Consider the following 18,547-nt stretch of genomic DNA (forward strand, 5'->3'; position numbering starts at 1 on the left):
TCCCACAGTCAGCTTTGTACATAGCAACCCCACTGTCCTGCTGGAGTCAAAGCAGTATAGTTGATTTCTGAAGCATGTAAGTCGAGTTATATTAAGGAGAGCCTTTGTCCTTCACTTGTTTTTGCCATGCAGAAGTCCATGATCCATTTGTTTCTGTAATTGGCAAGAGTATTTAGTCAGAAATGCCAGAGCTTGTGCATCACATGCATTCATAAAAAACGCACTGCAGATTGCCTTAATGTACTGGGCTTGTATATGTGCCGGTATTTACGTATGCTAAGTGGCTTCTTTAAAGATCCTTACAATGTTTTAGACAGTTGTGCTCAAATGTTTGCATACCCCTTGGGGAACCAGTATTTTGTATTTTTTTTTAAATAAGATCAGGAAATTGTTTAGTTTAGTAGAAGAAGCATAAAAGATATTTGTGTGAATTTCATAAGAAAAACCAAACTACACAAAAATCCTAATCGGATGTTTCCATACCCTTGATTCTTAATATTGCAAGTTGCCTCAAGCATCACAGTTTTGCACCAGTCCTCAATTGTCCAGAGCAGAAAAGCTGGATATCAGCATTATATAGCCACTGTAGGGAAGAACTCAAATGTGCAGAGCATGCTGGGAAACCAAATAACTTACTGGACCTGGAGGCTTTTTCAAGAACAGCTTAACTGCTCAGGACAAAATAGAAACTTATGCACAACTATCGCAAAAGACCTACAAACAATCATTGATGCTTGAGGAGGCAATATACAATATTAAAATCCAAGGGTATATAAACCTTTGAAAAGGGTCAGGTGTGTAAATTTAATCATTTTGTCTTGTGGAATAAATGTAAATATCTTTCAAAGAGCTTCTTAAGCTGAGTAATAAACTAAAATGCAATTGTTATGATCCCTCTATTTTAAAAGAAACAAACATTTTGTAGATTCTTCAAGAGGTAGATAAACTTGTATTCACAACTGTATTTAATGCAGACGTTTTTCAGTCTGTCCTGGAAAAAAATGTTGTATGTCCAGTCCCCATGATCATGCAGCTTTAATGTAATGTTCAGTGGCATGGGAGGTTGCCTTTACTGATAATGATCCTTTTTGGTGTGAGAAGCTGCAGACCAGTTTTTAATAGTATGAAGTGGGGGACATCACTGATCGTCTTTTAGTGGTCTCTGTCTGCTCTGTTCCTCTCTCTGTGATCTGGGGCTGCTGGTTGCACGCTCTTTTTCCCCTTTCTTGCTGGCAGGGTTGAGGGCGAGCACGCTGGCCGCTCTCTCGGGACTCTCCGGTAGCCTTTCAACTTCCTGCGGGTTGTCTGGCTCTTTAACTCGGCTTGGCTCAGTCTTGGCTTCTTCACTTTTTTGGGACCTCTCTTCCATATTGAAGTGAGAGCCATTCCTCAGTGTCTCTCTACAGTCTCCATAGAGATGCTGCTCAAGAGTCAGATTTGACGCTGCCAGGTGTTTGAACTCTGACTCAAAGGGAAAGCCACCGCCTGGCTGGGTAGCTCCTTCCACCTGGCTCAGGACCGCAGTACCCCTGTACACCTCTATCGCCTCCGGAAGCATGGACTTGATCTTGGGGAGCCAGCGCTTGCGAACTCTCCGGGCATTGGTGCACATGTCTGCGGCAATGACATTCATCTCACTTTCTTTGAAGTTAGGGGCAAAGTTCTGACAGTAGACTAATGATAAAGCAGAGAAAGAGGGAGAAAAAAAGGAATATTAATGCCTCAAGTCAACATTGAACCTTTTACTTCTACAATGTAACATATTTCCGAATGAAAAAGGATGTCGGTAAATGTGGGTAGGTGAAACCAGTTGAATCAGGAAAAGTAGAAATTTACAGGCGGGAAAGTTGTGAAAATTTTGAAGACTTTAAAAAAAGCAAACCAAGGAACAGCAGCATGTATTAAATAGAGTCAGTTTTGATTACTGTAACAGCATAGAGAAGGGTCACTCACGTTTGACTGTATTGAGTATGCGACTGTCCAGTGGTTTGCGATTTGGATCACAGTTGGAAGAACGTATTCCAGTCCCACAGCTGTCAGCCAATGTGTTCCTGCAGTCAAAATACCATAGTCAACCACTGGAGGGCACACACACAATATTTTTCCAAACACCATGCGGTCCTTATAGTTACCAAACACAATATACTAAACATTTGAATGTGAGAAGATTGATTCCATCTCTGCTTGGCTATTTTTACTGCAGAACTGAGCTCTTGGTATTTCAGACAGACACTACACTTGTTACATATCTGTAATGTTTCAGACCTGTCAAAAAAAGCAGCCAGAAGACGTCTCAGCAAGACTTTATGTTTGACCCCAGCACAGAGGTGACAGTTCATAAGCTGCCCACGAGTCATGAAGACACCAGATCCTTCCACAGCACCAACAACACAGAAACAAGGAGACCTTAGCTCTGAATCAGTGACTCAAATGACTCAGTCTGAACTGATAAATAATTCAAATGGACATGGAGTTTCAGACAGGCTGCTATTATTCAGGCCTCACCTGCAATCAGCTCCAGCCTCTCTCCAGGGTCGCCCTCCGTGTAGAGAGCAGGGTGGCAGCGGTAGCCGATCTGGCTGATGAGTCCGGCAGGCAGAGCCTCTCTGTCTCCTCCTAACAGCACACAGAAACGGTTCTCCAAGGACAGAGGAAGGGAGGACACCTCCATCTTCTCTTGAACTGGGAAGACACACAACAGATCACACTCACAGAGATAAATCCGTAGTGTTTTGGGTTGCAATGGGGCAAAAGAAAAGTCTGGTAAAAGACATTTACTGCTATATATCCCGGACGAGCCGCCGAAGATCTTCCCATTTGTCAGGCTCTCATACGAGTCGTCTTCAAAGTCTTCCTCCTCATTTTGGTGTGAAGTTGGGCTGTCTGTGGTCGGGAGGCTAGAGGCACCGGGACTGGCGTGATCTCGGGACGAGTGCTCATAAGCATGCATCACGGGTATGACCCCGTTTGCGCCACCACTCGTGTAGAAAAGAGTGCCATTCCTTGAAGATCTGCCCCTAGGTCCCCTGTCCTCCTCGGAGTGCTTTAGCTCCCCGTTCTGAGCACACACCGGGGTCTCCAGCTTCTCTTCCTTGATCTTGCAGACAGTTGTGGGCTGGTCGCCTAGCAACAGGGAGGAGTTGTTGTTGTTTGGACTCGGGGGATCGTCTGTGGCAGATGTCTGCGAGTCGCAGTATGGAGCACTGGCCTTGAACATGAGGTCCATTCCTCGCTCTACGATGTTCTGGATCTGAAGGTAGCCTGCGGTGTACATGACCATCAGCTGATCGCTGGCACTCACCGTCATCCTGCCCGTGTAGCAGAAAGACAGGATCTGCTGGAAGCAGGATGGGGCCACGGACGAGGGCAGCTCAAAGAGCGTCTGGGCACTTCCGCTGAACAGGTCGCGGAAGTAAAGGCTGCTAGCCGCCAAAACGGCGCGGTGGGCCTTGAAGGCCTGTCCGTTGACCATGATGGCCACATCGCAGTGCTGGCCCAGCAGCCGCTGTTCGTTCAGGCTGTCCAGAACAGTGCTGCCGAGGTTTGGGATCTCCATGTGCAAGAGCTGAGACATAATGCCCGTTTCAGATCTCTGGAGAAGACAGGATGTTCTCACCAGACATCTAAGACAGCAGAAAGTCAAAATGAAGGTGGACCGGCTCGATGAGGCAACAAACAGAAAATGACTAGATTCAAAAGTCACACAATGTTTATCTGGTGCAGACACAGCAGAAAAATGCGACAGAAATGCTGCACAGCAACTCCTTTGTAAACAGCTCTCTTCACCCCAACATTACTAGAGTCTGCATGTTTGGCAACTCAGCATAAGCTTGCCTGGAGTATTCAAAAGAAGCTGAAAAGTGACCCACAAACCCACCCACCCGCCCACCCTCCCTCTCCACCCCGCCACTACCTGACCTCTATAGCAGAATCTTCCGAGATGAGAGAGAGAATGCGGCCAGGCTCCTCACAGCAGCTCAGCATGAGGAAAGGTACCTTGAGAAGCAGAGAGATACGTCTCAATCCGTCCTCTTCCTCCCCGCACAGGACTGAGCCAGCGAGAGGGAAAGCAAGCGTCTGTGTGCAATCGATGCACCATCTACTGTATGTCACAGAAAGGGGGAGAGAGGCTATAGGCACAGACACAGAGACTAGGGAGAGAGGGGGAGGGAGTGAGACTGAAGGAAAGTCATTTAAGGACACAGAGTGAGAGAGAGAGAGAGAGAGAGAGAGAGAGAGAGAGAGAGAGAGAGAGAGAGATCGAGCGAGAGAGACAGAGAAAGAGAGAGAGCCTGATGCGGATAACTGCCCTGCAGAGAGTAAACGTGTTCATGTGCGATGGAGACAAAAGACAGGCAAGACAGAAAGAGAGAGAGAGAGAGAAAGAGAGGGAGCAATGGCTCACTTTTATTTGAGCGTCAACATACGAAGAAAAGACAAGAACAGGAGCGAGCACCCCGCATGCACCAACCCGAACGCGTGCAGACACATAATCCATCAGAAGCCGTCTCTGCCATGATCGGCTGCATGCTCAGGATTATTTACATTAAGGGCAGACAAATGGTGTGTGCCAGGAGAGCAGCTCTGCATTGCAGTCCCTGTCACAGGCTGGCATGCTCAGTACAGAGTCTGCATACCCAATCAGATGTGCCAACACGGCATCAGACAGATACTCAACCGATAAGAGAAAGAAAAGAGAGAGACTCAGCCTCAAAGCTGCCCTGAATGTCAGATCAGTACATCAAACCGAGAGGCATTTTAAGGCGGCACGTATTAGACGGATGGTTGAAAGACTGTAGTGTGCAAGTAAGAGTTGAGTACAGAGCAGTGGGGCAGTAAAGCAGCGTCTCTCAGCAAAGTGGGGAAGAAGGCGCTATGCTTCTGTCTCTGACTCGCTGCCTTTTAATGCTGAGACGCCGACGGGCTACGGCGTGAGTCAGCGCTATTAGAGATCAACTGCCATGTTCCAGTCTTCTGTCTGATATCAACTGCAAAAAAAAAAAAATTATAATAAATCAATAAGGAGTAGCAGACACACGCCCTGCGAATGCTGCAAAACTTGATTCCCGCTGTCTGTCTGGTCTCTTTAAAAGCTGCAAAACTGTGTCAAGCCATGGGGAAAAAAGCTAAACTTGACACATTAAGCTGTCTCTTGAAGAAAGTGCCCTTAAACTTTGTTTCCAGTGTGAAATGCACACCATGATTGAGGAAAATGTCCTCTTCCAGTGCGAAGAGATGAACATGGCAAGTAATTTTACATTTGGAAGCACAAGTGCCTTTGCAGACATCTGTTAAGTTGACAGCTGGAGCTCTAGTAATAGACAGCGTTGGTATGGTCACATGTATGATGTCCCTGGGGAGAACAGACTGCAGTCTGAACTGGTGGAGAAAGGGATACTCCACACTGCCTACTACAGGACAGACACAGACTTACAGAAATAGAAAACTTAAATGACCTCCCGGTGTGCTGAAGACTTTAAGTTGCCGTTACACTGTGTTCTCAGGACGGCACATCCAATTGTTCTTTTCATTACAGATTGTTCAGAACCACTCTTTAGGAAGAAGAAGAAAAAAAAAAATCACAAAATCAAACATTTACATTATACTCCAAGTAAGCGTATATTTATTATAGTGGTGCTATGTAAAACTCAAATAAGTGTATGTATCTGCATTGTTGGTAGATGTGAACTAGGAAATGATGGGAAATACATATTTTTATTTGAAAGATAACTTACAGTGTTCTTCATACAAAATGCAACAACTCCCCTGAAAGGACAAACTACATATATATACAGAACAACCGCACCTAAAAATAGTCTTTAGATAAAAATATAATTCTTAAAGCACTGGAAATAATAATTCAATGCAATGCAATTTACAGCCGTTCATTTGGAGCAGCTTGGAAGGCCACCATTATGGGCACATACTGTCACAACACAGAAGCTGTATTTTATTAAGAATGCTTTATAAATATTTAGCCTCAGGTCCACATTAACACTGCTCCATTAGATAGTGAAATAAATATCACAAGCTGAACACATTACAAATCAGTCTACAAACCAAATGCTGATAATGCATTTTACGATATCAACACATTTTAATTCGAAATTTTGAATCAAAATACTGCTGTAGTAATATATAGATGTTAAACATTAAACGGCTTGTGATCAGGAATCCTCTGAGTACACTGTAATAATGCTTTCCCTTAAGGTTCAACATATAGTGTGTCTTCTATGAGCTCTACAACAGAACACATTTGTTTTTACAGTGACTTGGACAAAAAAAAAAAAAAAGTTAAAAGTATAAAATATTTATTAGAATAAGTTCCAGTTTAAAAGAGACTCTGTAATCTACTGAAGAAAAAAAAAAAAAAAGATTATCAATAAAGTTTTACTCAGCAAGTGTGCTCAGTACAACTCAGTACCAAAAAATTCAGACACATTTTTATTTTCGGGAAGATATTATTGTACCTTTACTGCTGAATTGCATCAATTCAACTAATTATGAAGCATTCTGACAAGATTTAGAAGGTAATAGAATAAAAAGAAAGAAATTAAGCTTAAAATGAAATGTAGCTCTTTTGTGACTTAACATGCAGACAAAACCAATGGTTTTTCCACATCTGGTCACTGACAGGCAGTGTTTCGTGTCACTGGCTTCTCGGCGAGCGACCTTGAGCGACAGAATAAATCATATTCCCAAGTGTTTTTGGACCATCAAACAGAAATATGGGGACAGAGTGACTTCATAGAGAGCGATATATACCCTGTGAGAAACTTAGGATATATTATTACAATAAAAATCTCTATAAATAATGTAGAATATTCATAAAAATATACTTTGACCTAGGTTGTTACTTTTACTATAATAAAATAGCTTCTCCTGTTAAATAATCCTCTCTGTTTGTTTAGGGTTGAGAAATCCTAGCTAACAGGTGCTTGTTTACACAGCTAGGCCTGATACACAAGGTAAATTTTCACAAGTTCTTCATTTAAAAAAAAAAAAAAAAAAACACTTCACAAAAACATCAACAACAACAAGATCAAAACAAATAAAAGTAATTAAATAAATTAATAGTGTCCTTCAACACTTGGCAGGGGTTTTTATATATTACATTCACCTTTTCCACAGTTTTCCATCGCAGTGTTCCTAGGCTATACGTAAGGCCGGTAGTTTCTGGTTTTCCATCTCTTCGAGCGAAAGCGGAAGAAGAAAAACATGAACATGAGGAAGACACAGGAGAGGGCGTAGAGCAGCACGCAGAGACTCATGTCCACGCTGGAGAATCCCAGGCCCAGGAACGTCATGCCTGGCCTGGCTTCTATCTGGATGCCGGTGTGCTTCTCTCCTGCGCCAATGCTGTCACTCCTCTTCTGATGTTTCGGAGCGCTGTCAGGAGACGGCTTTAGGTTCTGGTTGAGGTGAAGGTTGCCGTTTGGTTTGGTTATGGCTTTGGGTTTGTCGGGAGCAGGAGGAACTGGCTCTGGATGGCTGTTGCTGGAGTATTTTGGGGAGATGTTTGAGACACCGTAGTGTTGTCTGAGGAAAGCGAGCACCATCTGTTCGTTCCAGACATGAAGGCCTTCTTGCTCCTCGTGGCATGTGGGACAGAGATCAGGAGTCGGCCACTGAGTCTTAGGAAACATGGGGTCCTCGCTCATTGAACCTGCAGAACAAGAGCAATCAGCTGTGAGGGTAACGTCTGCTAGCATGTTTAGGACAACTTTACATTTATAGTTTGGACATGAAAACATAACTGTAGTTCTTCCAGTTCTTCTGCCACATTAAATTAAGTCTCTCCTTCTTTCCTTCTTTCTTTCTCTCTCTTTCTTTTCTTTCCCTTCCCTTCCTATATACATACTTATATCCATATCCATATACATATACACACACACACACACATCAGTTTGTCTTTCGTTCATTTCTTTGTTTCTTTTTTCTTTTCATCCTACTATCTTTGTTACCACGTTCCCTTCTTTTTATCACCTTTGCTTTCTATCCTTCATCTCGTCTGCCCTCCTCTTACTTTTTTCTATTTTCTTCCATTATTTTCATCTTTCTGTACATTTCTTAATAATCCTGTATAATTATTTTAATTATCATTAAACCCATATCTGATTATAGTAATTTTAAAAACTAAAAATTTTAAATGCTGAAGTAAAAGATTTATTCAAAGGTGAGAGCCTCACACAGGCACAGCACTCACTAGTTCTGTGTCAAAACAAGACCGAAGGGAGTCTGCCGAGGGAAATAAGGTATAGGTATATGAATGTATGTTTTAATTATTTGTATGAATGCATAATAGGAAACCTGTCTTCAGAAAAGTTTAGATTGCCTTTGCTTTCCATCTTTCCTCTGTGTGATGTGCAATAAAGCCGTTCTGCTGTTCATAAGCGCCATCTGCTGCCAAAGTGTGGATTTACAAATTCATTCAGTCCTTCTGCCACATTTTTCTTCAGACCAATGTAAATATTTGGAAAATATGCATGAAAAAGTGCTGTCATTTGTATGTGTTAAATATTATTTCAGTGTGTATTAATGTATCCATCACTTTTCTTAACAATGCTGTGTATAACAGTTTGGATATTTAAGTAATGTAAGTATTCTATAGCATTGGTAGCTCTGAGCTGCTTTCATTATTAAAAAGTATCTCCTGAACGGAGACATGTTGGAGACCACTGCCCCATAACTCTTTTCTTTAATCCTGCCAGTTTTCGCTTCTTTTTTCTTCCTACACTGCAATTAAAAAGTTGTTTTTGAAACAAACTTATGCTCATAAAGGCTGCATTTAATTGATCAAAAATACAATAAAAATAAGAATAATCTGCAAAATTATCGCTACTTAATCGCTACTTCCTTTTTGGACTGCCTAATATTTTTTGTGAAAACTGTGAAACATTGTTTTTCAGGAACATTTTTTATCTTTAATGAATAGAACGTTTTAAAAGAACAACTATTTTGAAATGAGAATCTTTTGTATCATTCAAATATATTTAATGTTATTGATCAATTGTCTTTGCTGAAAAAAAAAAAAAAAACTGACCCCAAACCTTGCTAATGTATATATTTCGTCACTCACCTATTCCCAAATATACATTTGTGCAACCAGATTTTGTACATTTGTGCCTTACCTGTGAGTCTTGCATTAACCTGGTTGTGTTTTCTCCACAGCCACAGAACTGCTTCATCCACAGACTTGACCTGGTTCAGAGACTCCTGAGCCATTTCCTCAAAATGCTTCCCACACTCCTGGCAACCAAAGAAAGGTCCCGATGTAACGACGCATGGTTTGAAGCACTGCCAATGGATCATCCTCAAACCCTGAGAGGAAGAAGGTGGGTTTCAATTAATTGCAGCAACGATGAACAGGAACTAAAAGGAAACATCTACCAAATGAATGCTCTGCTTGCTACGGGCCGAACAGCTACATGTGAAATGATTATACTCCAGAATTATTCATACTGAACATTTAGTCTCAATTTGCTAATCTACAACAAAAGATGAGATCATCCGAAACATGTTTCGGAAGGGATTTCCCTGCTCATACCAGTGTTGGCGAGAGCATCGGGTCGGTTGGCAGCTTGCACAGTCAGAACGTGAAAGAGAGTCCAGAGGGAGCAGGGATATCCTCTTAGTGCCACACTACTACCCTGGCATCCAACCCACTGCACTTGCTCACTCAGGTACAGCCCCGAGATCTGAGAATAATACAAACAGAGTCACATACACAAAAAACAACTAAAAACCCATCAGGCAAGAGACTTTATGAGATGTATTATGCTGTAAGTTGTTTAGTGGGAGACGGTCTTACCCTCATCTTGTTGTTGACCAAGTCCAGGATAGCGTCGTAGGGGATCTTCTCCAAAGGTAAGCTGACTAGCCATTCCAGCAACGTCTCGAGAAGTTTCACTACAGATTGACGGCCTGGAAATAGCTACAATCAAATGGGCCAAGTAAGATATAACCCTGGAAATTTCAATGCACTAAGGAAAACAATTTTAGTGCGAGAAGACAGCTCAAGTGCAAAGAAGTTGTGTTTGGGTTACAACGGTACCTTGGCGACAACTGTTACAAAGTCCTTGAAAGTTTTTAGCTCTTCTCCTTCTAAGGTCTTGTGGGTGGCCAGTTCAACCCTCAGCAGATAATGCAAGCCAGATTCCAGATCTGCCATGTACACCTTAGACCTGAAGAAACATATTGTCATTGCTTACCTCGTCCTTGGAGTATTTCACACTTTAAAATAACTGTACTAACTTATTTTTAATTCGTGCTGTCAAATGACTAAATATAAATATAAAAATAAGATATATGAATATAAATATATACATGTGAGTATTTTCTAAATATATGCCTGCCACACACACACACATTTTGGGTGTGATTAATAGCAATTATCATTTGACACTACTATTTTTTATATATCTTAAAATGTAATTTATTTCTGTAATGGCACAGTCATTTCTTCAGTCTTTTGTGTCACGTGATCCTGCTCAAGAAATGCTTCTTATCAATGTTGAAAACAGTTGAAAAACAGTGCTTATTTTTTTGAACCCATGATTTTTTAGGATTTTTACTTTTTATTTTATGACCTTCAAATCCACTGCATTTATTTGAAATGGAAATCCTTCGTTATTTTTTTTACTGTCACTTTTGTTTAAGTTAACGTCTTTGCTGACTCTAAACTTTACAGCAGTAGTGTACACGTCGATAAATCTCACTTTTCGAACTCTTTCCACTCCACCTGGGTTCCCTGTCCATTATTCCCAGGCTGAGGATGCTGCAGGGATGAGGTGGACTGTTTCCTGTGTACCCCCGGGAGGAGTTTTAGGAAGGAGGAGAAGAAAAAGCGCAGCCTCTTCTGACTGTTTACACAAACAAAAATGTATTAAACGCACATAAACAGGACGTCTTTTTCATAGTCAGACTAAAATGAATTAGGCAGAGGCCATTAACGTACACATTCATGACCGTGTGCGTGCCGTTGGGATAGAAGAGGTATGCAGAGGGAACTGAGCTTTTCCCTAGTTTCTCCATTAGAAGTTTGTCTGAGCTAAGAGCTCTCTTCACTACCAAACCCTCATATGGCATTAGGTCCAAAATTACCTAGTTAAAAAGAGCAGAAAACATTAAATTAGAGCATTACAATTCTAGCTTCATCACTAATTATGCCCGAAGGGGTCATTTAGATCATTATCTTCTCACCCACTTGTCATATAAAACCTATGTTATTATGCTTTTTCCATGAAACACAAAAGGAGGTTTATAGTATTGTCTAAGCCAGTGGTTCTCAACTTTTTTTGACTCAAAGGCAGAATTCAAAGACAAAAATAAATAAATAAATAAATAATCTCAAAAATATGAAGTCGTTATAATTCTTGTTTTAGCATTTTATCGCTTTTGTTAATATAATAATACAATTTAGTGAGAGACACTGGTTTAAACTGCTTTTTGAGTCAACAAAAGTAGACTAGTACCATAGTGCTATAAATGTGTTATACAGGTTTTCTTAAACGATGCAATAGTTTTATGAAAAACATATATGTTTCTGTGACGTTCACTGAAAGTCATACTTTCCTGCAGTTCAGATATTTGACATTATATATAATATATATTTTTTATTATATTTTTGGAGGTTTATAGTGTCTATCTACAGAGTGGGTGGAAAAATTCAGCGTGGAAGGAAAAAATGTATGTTTTTTGTAAGTCTTTTGTGTTCTCTCGCAACTATATTTGCGTCCTCTCGCAAACGTTTTGCATTCTCGTGCAAAACTGCTGGCATCCATGCATACAATGCTTTTTCGTAATATAGCTTTTTTTCACTGGCGTTTATCCTTCACTGGTGTCAAAACAGTGCATTGAACAAAGCACCGAGCGTATTTCTTTATACTTAAAATAAACTTCTCCTTTATGAATGTACGGAGCTGTCTGAAACACTGGAAGTGTAAAGTAAACAGGTAGTGTTTATTTGAGCTCAACGGGTTATGCCAGAGAACGCAAATATTTTTGCAAGGGAACGCAAAAGTAAAAAAAAAAAAAAACTGCCTCCTACCTCAAATCTTTTCAACTCACCCAGAATTTCCCCACCACCATGCCACTTAAGGGTCTCTGTATCTATCTATGTTTATGTTATGGTAAAAAGCTGCCTGGACTTTGAGCAAAAAAAAAATAAAAATAAAAATCTTCTTTTGTGTTCAGTGGAAGAAAGTCATACCAATTTGAAATAGTGGTGCACCCATCATGGAGACTGAGACCAATCCACATATTTATTTTTCATAAGTCATACTTTTTTTTTTTTTTTTTTTTTTTTTTTTTTAACATGCATTTGCATTTTTTTAGCTGCACAGCAGTTCAGCACAATTACCATAGTTACCCTTGAATGGACACATTGTACTTCATTTAATATCAATAACAGAATTAATGTATGTCTCATCTAAAGTGAATGCTTACAACAACAAATTGCTCACTAGTGTTGCAGCAGGGTTGTAGTGTATGTGTGAATTTGTGGCTGCCTTATATATATATACACAGTATATATGACCAAAAATTGATAGGCTGATAAAAATAACTGACCAATAACAATCAGATCAATATGGAAAGACATATGGGTGAGTAAATTATGACATCTGATCTGATTAACAACCGCATTTCATACCTCTCTACCGATATAAGAGTCTCCATCCTCGACTATAACTGCAGTATAGAACTCAGTTTTCTTCCCCATTAAGGATACAATCTCCTCAGACCTGTAACAGATGACAAAAAAGAATGAATAGAGTTTAGACACACTGAGAAATTAAGCTCTAAACAAACACGTGTAATTCCCTCTAAAAACGGCTGGAACTGAAACTGTATGTGTATGTGAGGATGATTTAAACTGGATGGTAATATCGTAGATTTGGGCACCTGGAAGGATCAAGGGGAGGGCAGCCCACAGGCCACTCATGTTTTGAGTGGTTTTGGAGGAAGTTCACCATCAACTGCCTCACCGTCTGAAGCTCTCTGTCAGCCCCTATCAGTGTACAAATAAAACAATAATTAATCAAAAATAATTGGCAAAGCTTCAATTTTAACCCAGTTAAAATAATTAAACCTACCACGGTATGTCTTCCCAAAATCATTTGTGGTGTCATGTGCCTTAAAATACTAAAAAGAAAAGATGTTAGGAGACATTATTTCCAAATTTAATCTCTAAAACAATAAAACAACATGTCCCGTGTGTCAATTTTTACAGTATCCTAACCAGGCATGTTTCGGGAAACATGAAATTGGATAAGGGTGTAATAGTACATTGTCTATTGTATAATTGCGCTGGTTTCAGGATTACATGACCTCGATAAGACAGAGATAAGACAAAAGAATGGAGCTAGCAAAGTGCAGAGCAGAAGTGTCTATATGACAAGGGATCTACTGTAAAACATCTTTAATATGGGTGAATATAATGTAACATAATATACAGCTTTGTCAAGCAGAAGATTAGACCAATAAGATTTCTTTAAAAAAAAAAACAAACAAACAAAAACAAAAACAAAAGCATGCTTGGAGTACATGTTCTGCATGATGTAATCTATTAAAAGGCCATTAGAAAACCCCCATTCTTAAAGATGTATGGGCCAATGGGCCAAAGATGTTACATTATATGATATAGTTATAGTTAATGTCTCACCACCAGTAGTGCTGTTTTATAGATTAGCACTGCAACTGAAAAAGCAATGTTGATTTTACAAATGTTACTGTTATTATTATTGTCTGTTTTTGCTCTATATTTGCCAACAAAAATGGTCCCAAACGAATCTACAGCTGAACTGTCGCATTTCATAACTGGAGAGGTTTCTGTTTTTTTAAACACATCCAGTCAATTATTCAATGAACGGTTTATAATTTTGTATTTTTTTTTAAATCCTGAGTGAATCAGTTTTTTAGCTGTAAAAAATAAAATAAAATAAAATAAAGAAGATCATTACAAACATACCCTGAAGGTGGGGTAGAAGTGGATTCCAAACTCCTTACAGATGTCGTGTTCTTCTCATGAGCACAGTCCAGAACCCCTATCTGAATGGCCTGTGCCCAGTCTATCACACATTTCAAAAACACAAAACAACACAGACATAAAATTAAAGAGAAATTCTGTCAAGTGCTCACCCTCACTTTGTTCCCAACCCATAAGACTTCTATTCATCACTTAACTACAATTAAATTTTTTTTTTTTTCATGAAACCTAGAAGATTCCTCCAAAACTTCACTAAACTTCAACGTACATTATGAATAGAATCATTTTAACCAAATCTTTAAAGTCACAGAATTTCTTTGGATGATGAAAAGATTTAATTTAGGTATTCAAATAGAAACATGAATCAATGCTCTATTCACAGGGATTAGTTTTACAGTCTTCTTCTGAACTTGTTGAAGCAACTTGTTGAAGTCGTGAATGGACTTTTAGAGTAGCATAAATTTCCCAGTCATTAAAATACGTTGATCAGAGTTTCAAAGATGAGCAAATGTCTCACATACTTTTCATTTTTGGGTGAAATAACCACAAATTAAAATCAAGTGACAAGTACCAAATAAGTTAATAACAGGTACTGACATATTTGGTACTTCATCACTTTATTGTTTAATAATGCTCTAATAATACATCAAATAATGAATACGCCATGAAGTGAAGAGTTAGAGCATTGTAGAGAGCATTTATGCCAGTGATATTTCTTGATTTGTGTTGTAAAACGTGAGCTGATGTCCACACTGAATCTTTTATCTGTACTGGAACCCAGAACAGATGCCAGATAGCCTAAGTGGAGAGGTAAAAGGACCTCTGGCAGGAAGCCTAAAATCATTTGATGCATTACACGGTTTTGAGCTCTGACATAGAAAATGTAGATATTAAGTCTCTCACATAAAACTTTGTGAGACGAAATATAGTCATGCAGCCTCAAAGCATGATTTCATACATTGTATACACAGTTTCCACAGCCAGGTGGTTTGTTTTTAACGCAAACTCATAAACTGAACAGCTGTAAAATCTGTGTCAGAAAGATGAAGCAGATGGGGTGTGAAGAAGGCAGCTGATATAAAAATGTTTGGATGAGAGAGAGAGGGACAGCCGGGACACATTAGCCCTCTATTCTTCACCTGAGAGAGGGACTCTGTGGGTTTTGGGATATGTGGGGAATGCACAGCGGGTCGCGTCCTCACAATAGGGCCATCTGACCTCATTGTGAAGGTAACAGCTGGTAGGCGGCCACTCGCGAGCCACCCAGCCGACAGCTTGTGCCAACAAAGGCAGAGTGAAAGCATTCAACAGAAGACTTGTCCTCGCAACGTTAGTCATCCAAAGGCCACAATCACCCCTTCCTTCGCAGTCCAATGAAGAGGAAAAAGCAAGGCATGGCATTCCAGAACATATATACTGTATACCCTGTGATACAATAATGGTGCATGCATTTAGAGTCAACCATATGCTGGTCTAATTACCAATAAAAATGAAAAAAAAAAAAAGAAAGAAAGAAATATTTCTTTTTTTTTTTTTAAGTGAATGGTAACCAAAACGGTTTGGCTACCAACATTCGCTTTACATTCAAATCTTCTTGCATGTTTTACAGAATAAATACACATAATATTTGTTTTTGGGTGAACTATCCCTTTAAAATTACTATTTAAACTTGCTTTAAAATTTGTAACACTAAAAATGGTTGTTGAAACGAAAACTCATTAGATGTCAGACACTATGGAGAGAGAACTACGAAACCGTGACGTTGATGGTTTACAAAACTAACTTTTCCACTTTTAGCATCTTTGAGACAAGGTGTTAAATGCATTCGCCCTCGTTTAGATTAAATGTGTCAGTCTACAGTGACCTTTTCATCGCCGTCACCCTTCAATGCACCCGACACAAGTAGCTTCCGCCTGAACACCATCAGTCCTTTAGCTCAGAGCACGGCAGGCACGTAACACTGCCGTCTAAGCATTTTTATTAGCAATTAGGCCGGTCTTGTAGCTCTAAGATGGTCTAAAGAGAGAGTGACTGTTAATCCCATTATTTATTCAGAGGAGCTTTAGGAGCCACAGCTTGACCAGAGGTGGGCTTTCCCCATTCAACCAGAGCTGCTTACAGAAAACACTCATCAACACCAGCAAACAGAAAACTAATGCAACAAGAGGAAGTCCAACAGGTCTAAATCTCTAAGATCAAATTTGTCAACACATGCAGTACATGAGAAGTTTGGTAGAGTTACATGTTGAGCTTGTTTTCAGATCACGAAAAGATAGCAGAACTTAAAATGTTTGTTGCGTATCAGTGTTGACATTTTAAGCCTGATGAAACTTGACATTAAAAAATGGTAAACCCAAAACATTTGGTTTAAAAACAAGTTAGTGTTATAGTATACACTATAAAAATTTTAACACAAAAACTGTGAAAATGCTGCAGTAAAAACCTGTTAAATGGTTAACGGTAAATTTCTGTAAAATAACATGTAAATTTGACATGACAGCATTACGTTTCACATGTTGTTTTTTTCTTTAAAATCACCATTTCTTCTCAGTTATGTTTATTTTGGGTTGTATGTTACATCTAATTTTGTTAAATTAATGTTTATTGCATATTTCAGTTTAATGAGTCTCACCATGATAGTGTTTAGTAAGCTTGTGTTACACCTATAGGACTATTGAAAGGATTAGTTTACTCAAATTATATTAGAATTACTACTAATTAACTTGCCCAAACAAAACTGTAAATACTTTCTGTCCTCCAACTGTACCGTACAAACTAATGCAGCAAGTATGTCAGTAGTATGAAAGCATTTGTCCAAAGAAATCATTATATAAGCACCAACAGCGAGAGACTGTGTAGACCGTTTTCATTTTTCAATATAACAATCCTTTTAACCCGAAGAACAAGAACAAACTGATTCATGAACAGATCATTTAGAACAGACTGATTCACCGAAAAGATCTCGCTCAAGAGAATGATTCCTTTAACAGTCAAATAAAGACTTTATAAATACATTTGTAAGCAATGGCACAATTTTCAGTTTGGGGTAATCTATACTTCAGAGTGTTAAAAACAACAACTAAATATTAAGAGACAGTTTAAATAAATATACTGTGTACACTACCTGGAGACATTGTGTGTGTGTGTGTGTGTGTGTGTGTGTGTGTGTGTGTGTGTGTGTGTGTGAGTGTGTGTGAACATAAAGGCCTTGAGCGCAATGATAAATAGAGAAAACAGTCAGCAGCAACCGTGGATATACAAGCAGGTGTATCAACAAACCAGGGATTACAGACTTCCCATGCATGTCCTCCTGTGTACTTAAATCCAAATGCACAAAAACACTGTAAGCCTCATTAGGCAAAACCCAAGCGATAATGTTCAAAGAAATACATTTCCATCATTTAAAATGAAGGCAAAAGTCAGCTGTTGTAGCAAAGGGAAAAAGCACTAACGAGTACTTAAAGATGAAAGCAATACCATGATTCACTTGAACTATGTCAACTGACACGTAGTGTATCAGTGGAGATATGGATATGTTAATCACCCAGTGACTACTTTGATATACCACGGCATTGCCATCATTTTGCCATTACACAGTAAGGACGCCTTAAAACGTCTAAGGAAGTGTCTCTATCTTTCCCCAAGACAGTGAGTGAATAAACAGGAAGAGGATCGTACGAATGCACCTACCCTTCACGTCCCCGGCCAGAGCTTTCCATGTAGGCGAGTACTGGATACAGTGTCCGCACCACGACGAGTAGAACTGAAGCAGCCAGGCGCTGGACGAGTTCAACACGGTCTGCTTCAAGCTATCGCTGCTCAGTATCACCACTGGATCCTCCTCAGTGTAGAGTCGAGCTGACTGAGCCAGTCCGAACAGCAGCACCGACAGAACACCGAGCTTGACGCAAAACGCCACGGCCATTGGAGGTGATGGAAGAAACGCCATACAATTTGAAGCCACTCACTTAAAGCGATTTCTCTACATTCAGACCGATTCTTCTCGCTCCTATGGATGACTACATTTAGCAGGGACGCGAGTCTTCGAGAGCATCATCACTGCGCTACGAAGACGCAGGCGCATACTTTGAGCGTCATATGTGCGTACGGGCGACGCATACTGAACGACTACACAGTTCTCTAATAAGCAAAACCTATGCAAAATTGTTTCAGAAAAAAACCCCACCATAAATGCTGCAAAGAATGAAATATATTTCAACTTGACTGCACTGAAGTTTAACATACGGAAACTCTAGAATAGATTTTTAAAAATCGTTATAATTTTTTTTTTTTTTTTTTTTTACGATGAATTAAAGACAAGTCTAAATTAAAGAAAGGATAAATTCAATCTCACAAAACAGCTTCACCATTTATATAATGTCATCTCAGAATCATCAGCCGGAAAAAAATATATTGCATACAGATAATGAATTTATTTAGTTTTTTGGTATTTTGATGTTTGTTAACAACCATTAAGCACATTTTGCCCTGAAATTCTCATTTATGTAATATATCCATAATTTTTTTTGCAGTTCCCATTGTTCTCCATCATATTCTTAT

At 39.5% G+C, this 18,547-nt stretch overlaps 2 protein-coding genes across 4 annotated transcripts; both read right to left on the bottom strand.

The window, feature by feature from the left end:
* Nucleotides 1-541: 541 nt before the first annotated feature.
* LOC122345826 (nucleus accumbens-associated protein 2-like) lies at nucleotides 542-4,185 on the bottom strand. Of its 3 annotated transcripts, XM_043240310.1 has the most exons (6): nucleotides 3,919-4,183; nucleotides 2,779-3,623; nucleotides 2,506-2,682; nucleotides 2,266-2,371; nucleotides 1,954-2,051; nucleotides 542-1,674 (listed from the first exon to the last, which is right to left on the bottom strand). In XM_043240310.1, the coding sequence occupies exons 2-6, from the start codon at nucleotides 3,572-3,574 to the stop codon at nucleotides 1,139-1,141; spliced, it is 1,713 nt and encodes a 570-aa protein (XP_043096245.1). In that variant the 5' UTR covers nucleotides 3,575-3,623; nucleotides 3,919-4,183; the 3' UTR covers nucleotides 542-1,138. The 3 variants fall into 3 exon arrangements, with proteins under 3 accessions (XP_043096245.1, XP_043096244.1, XP_043096243.1); XM_043240309.1 differs by having other exon boundaries at nucleotides 2,506-3,623; nucleotides 3,997-4,185; XM_043240308.1 differs by having other exon boundaries at nucleotides 2,506-3,623; nucleotides 3,919-4,185.
* Nucleotides 4,186-6,750: 2,565 nt separating this feature from the next.
* Nucleotides 6,751-18,119, bottom strand: qsox2 (quiescin Q6 sulfhydryl oxidase 2). Its single transcript, XM_043240307.1, is given in 14 exon segments — nucleotides 6,751-7,666; nucleotides 9,132-9,264; nucleotides 9,266-9,321; nucleotides 9,548-9,698; nucleotides 9,812-9,934; nucleotides 10,055-10,184; nucleotides 10,719-10,862; nucleotides 10,958-11,103; nucleotides 12,653-12,743; nucleotides 12,904-13,009; nucleotides 13,095-13,143; nucleotides 13,970-14,016; nucleotides 14,019-14,069; nucleotides 17,678-18,119. Coding segments are annotated over 14 exon segments (1,998 nt in total). The 5' UTR covers nucleotides 17,937-18,119; the 3' UTR covers nucleotides 6,751-7,154.
* Nucleotides 18,120-18,547: the final 428 nt, after the last annotated feature.

The sequence above is a fragment of the Puntigrus tetrazona genome, chromosome 5 (genome assembly GCF_018831695.1).
Source record: "Puntigrus tetrazona isolate hp1 chromosome 5, ASM1883169v1, whole genome shotgun sequence".
Taxonomy (NCBI): domain Eukaryota; kingdom Metazoa; phylum Chordata; class Actinopteri; order Cypriniformes; family Cyprinidae; genus Puntigrus; species Puntigrus tetrazona.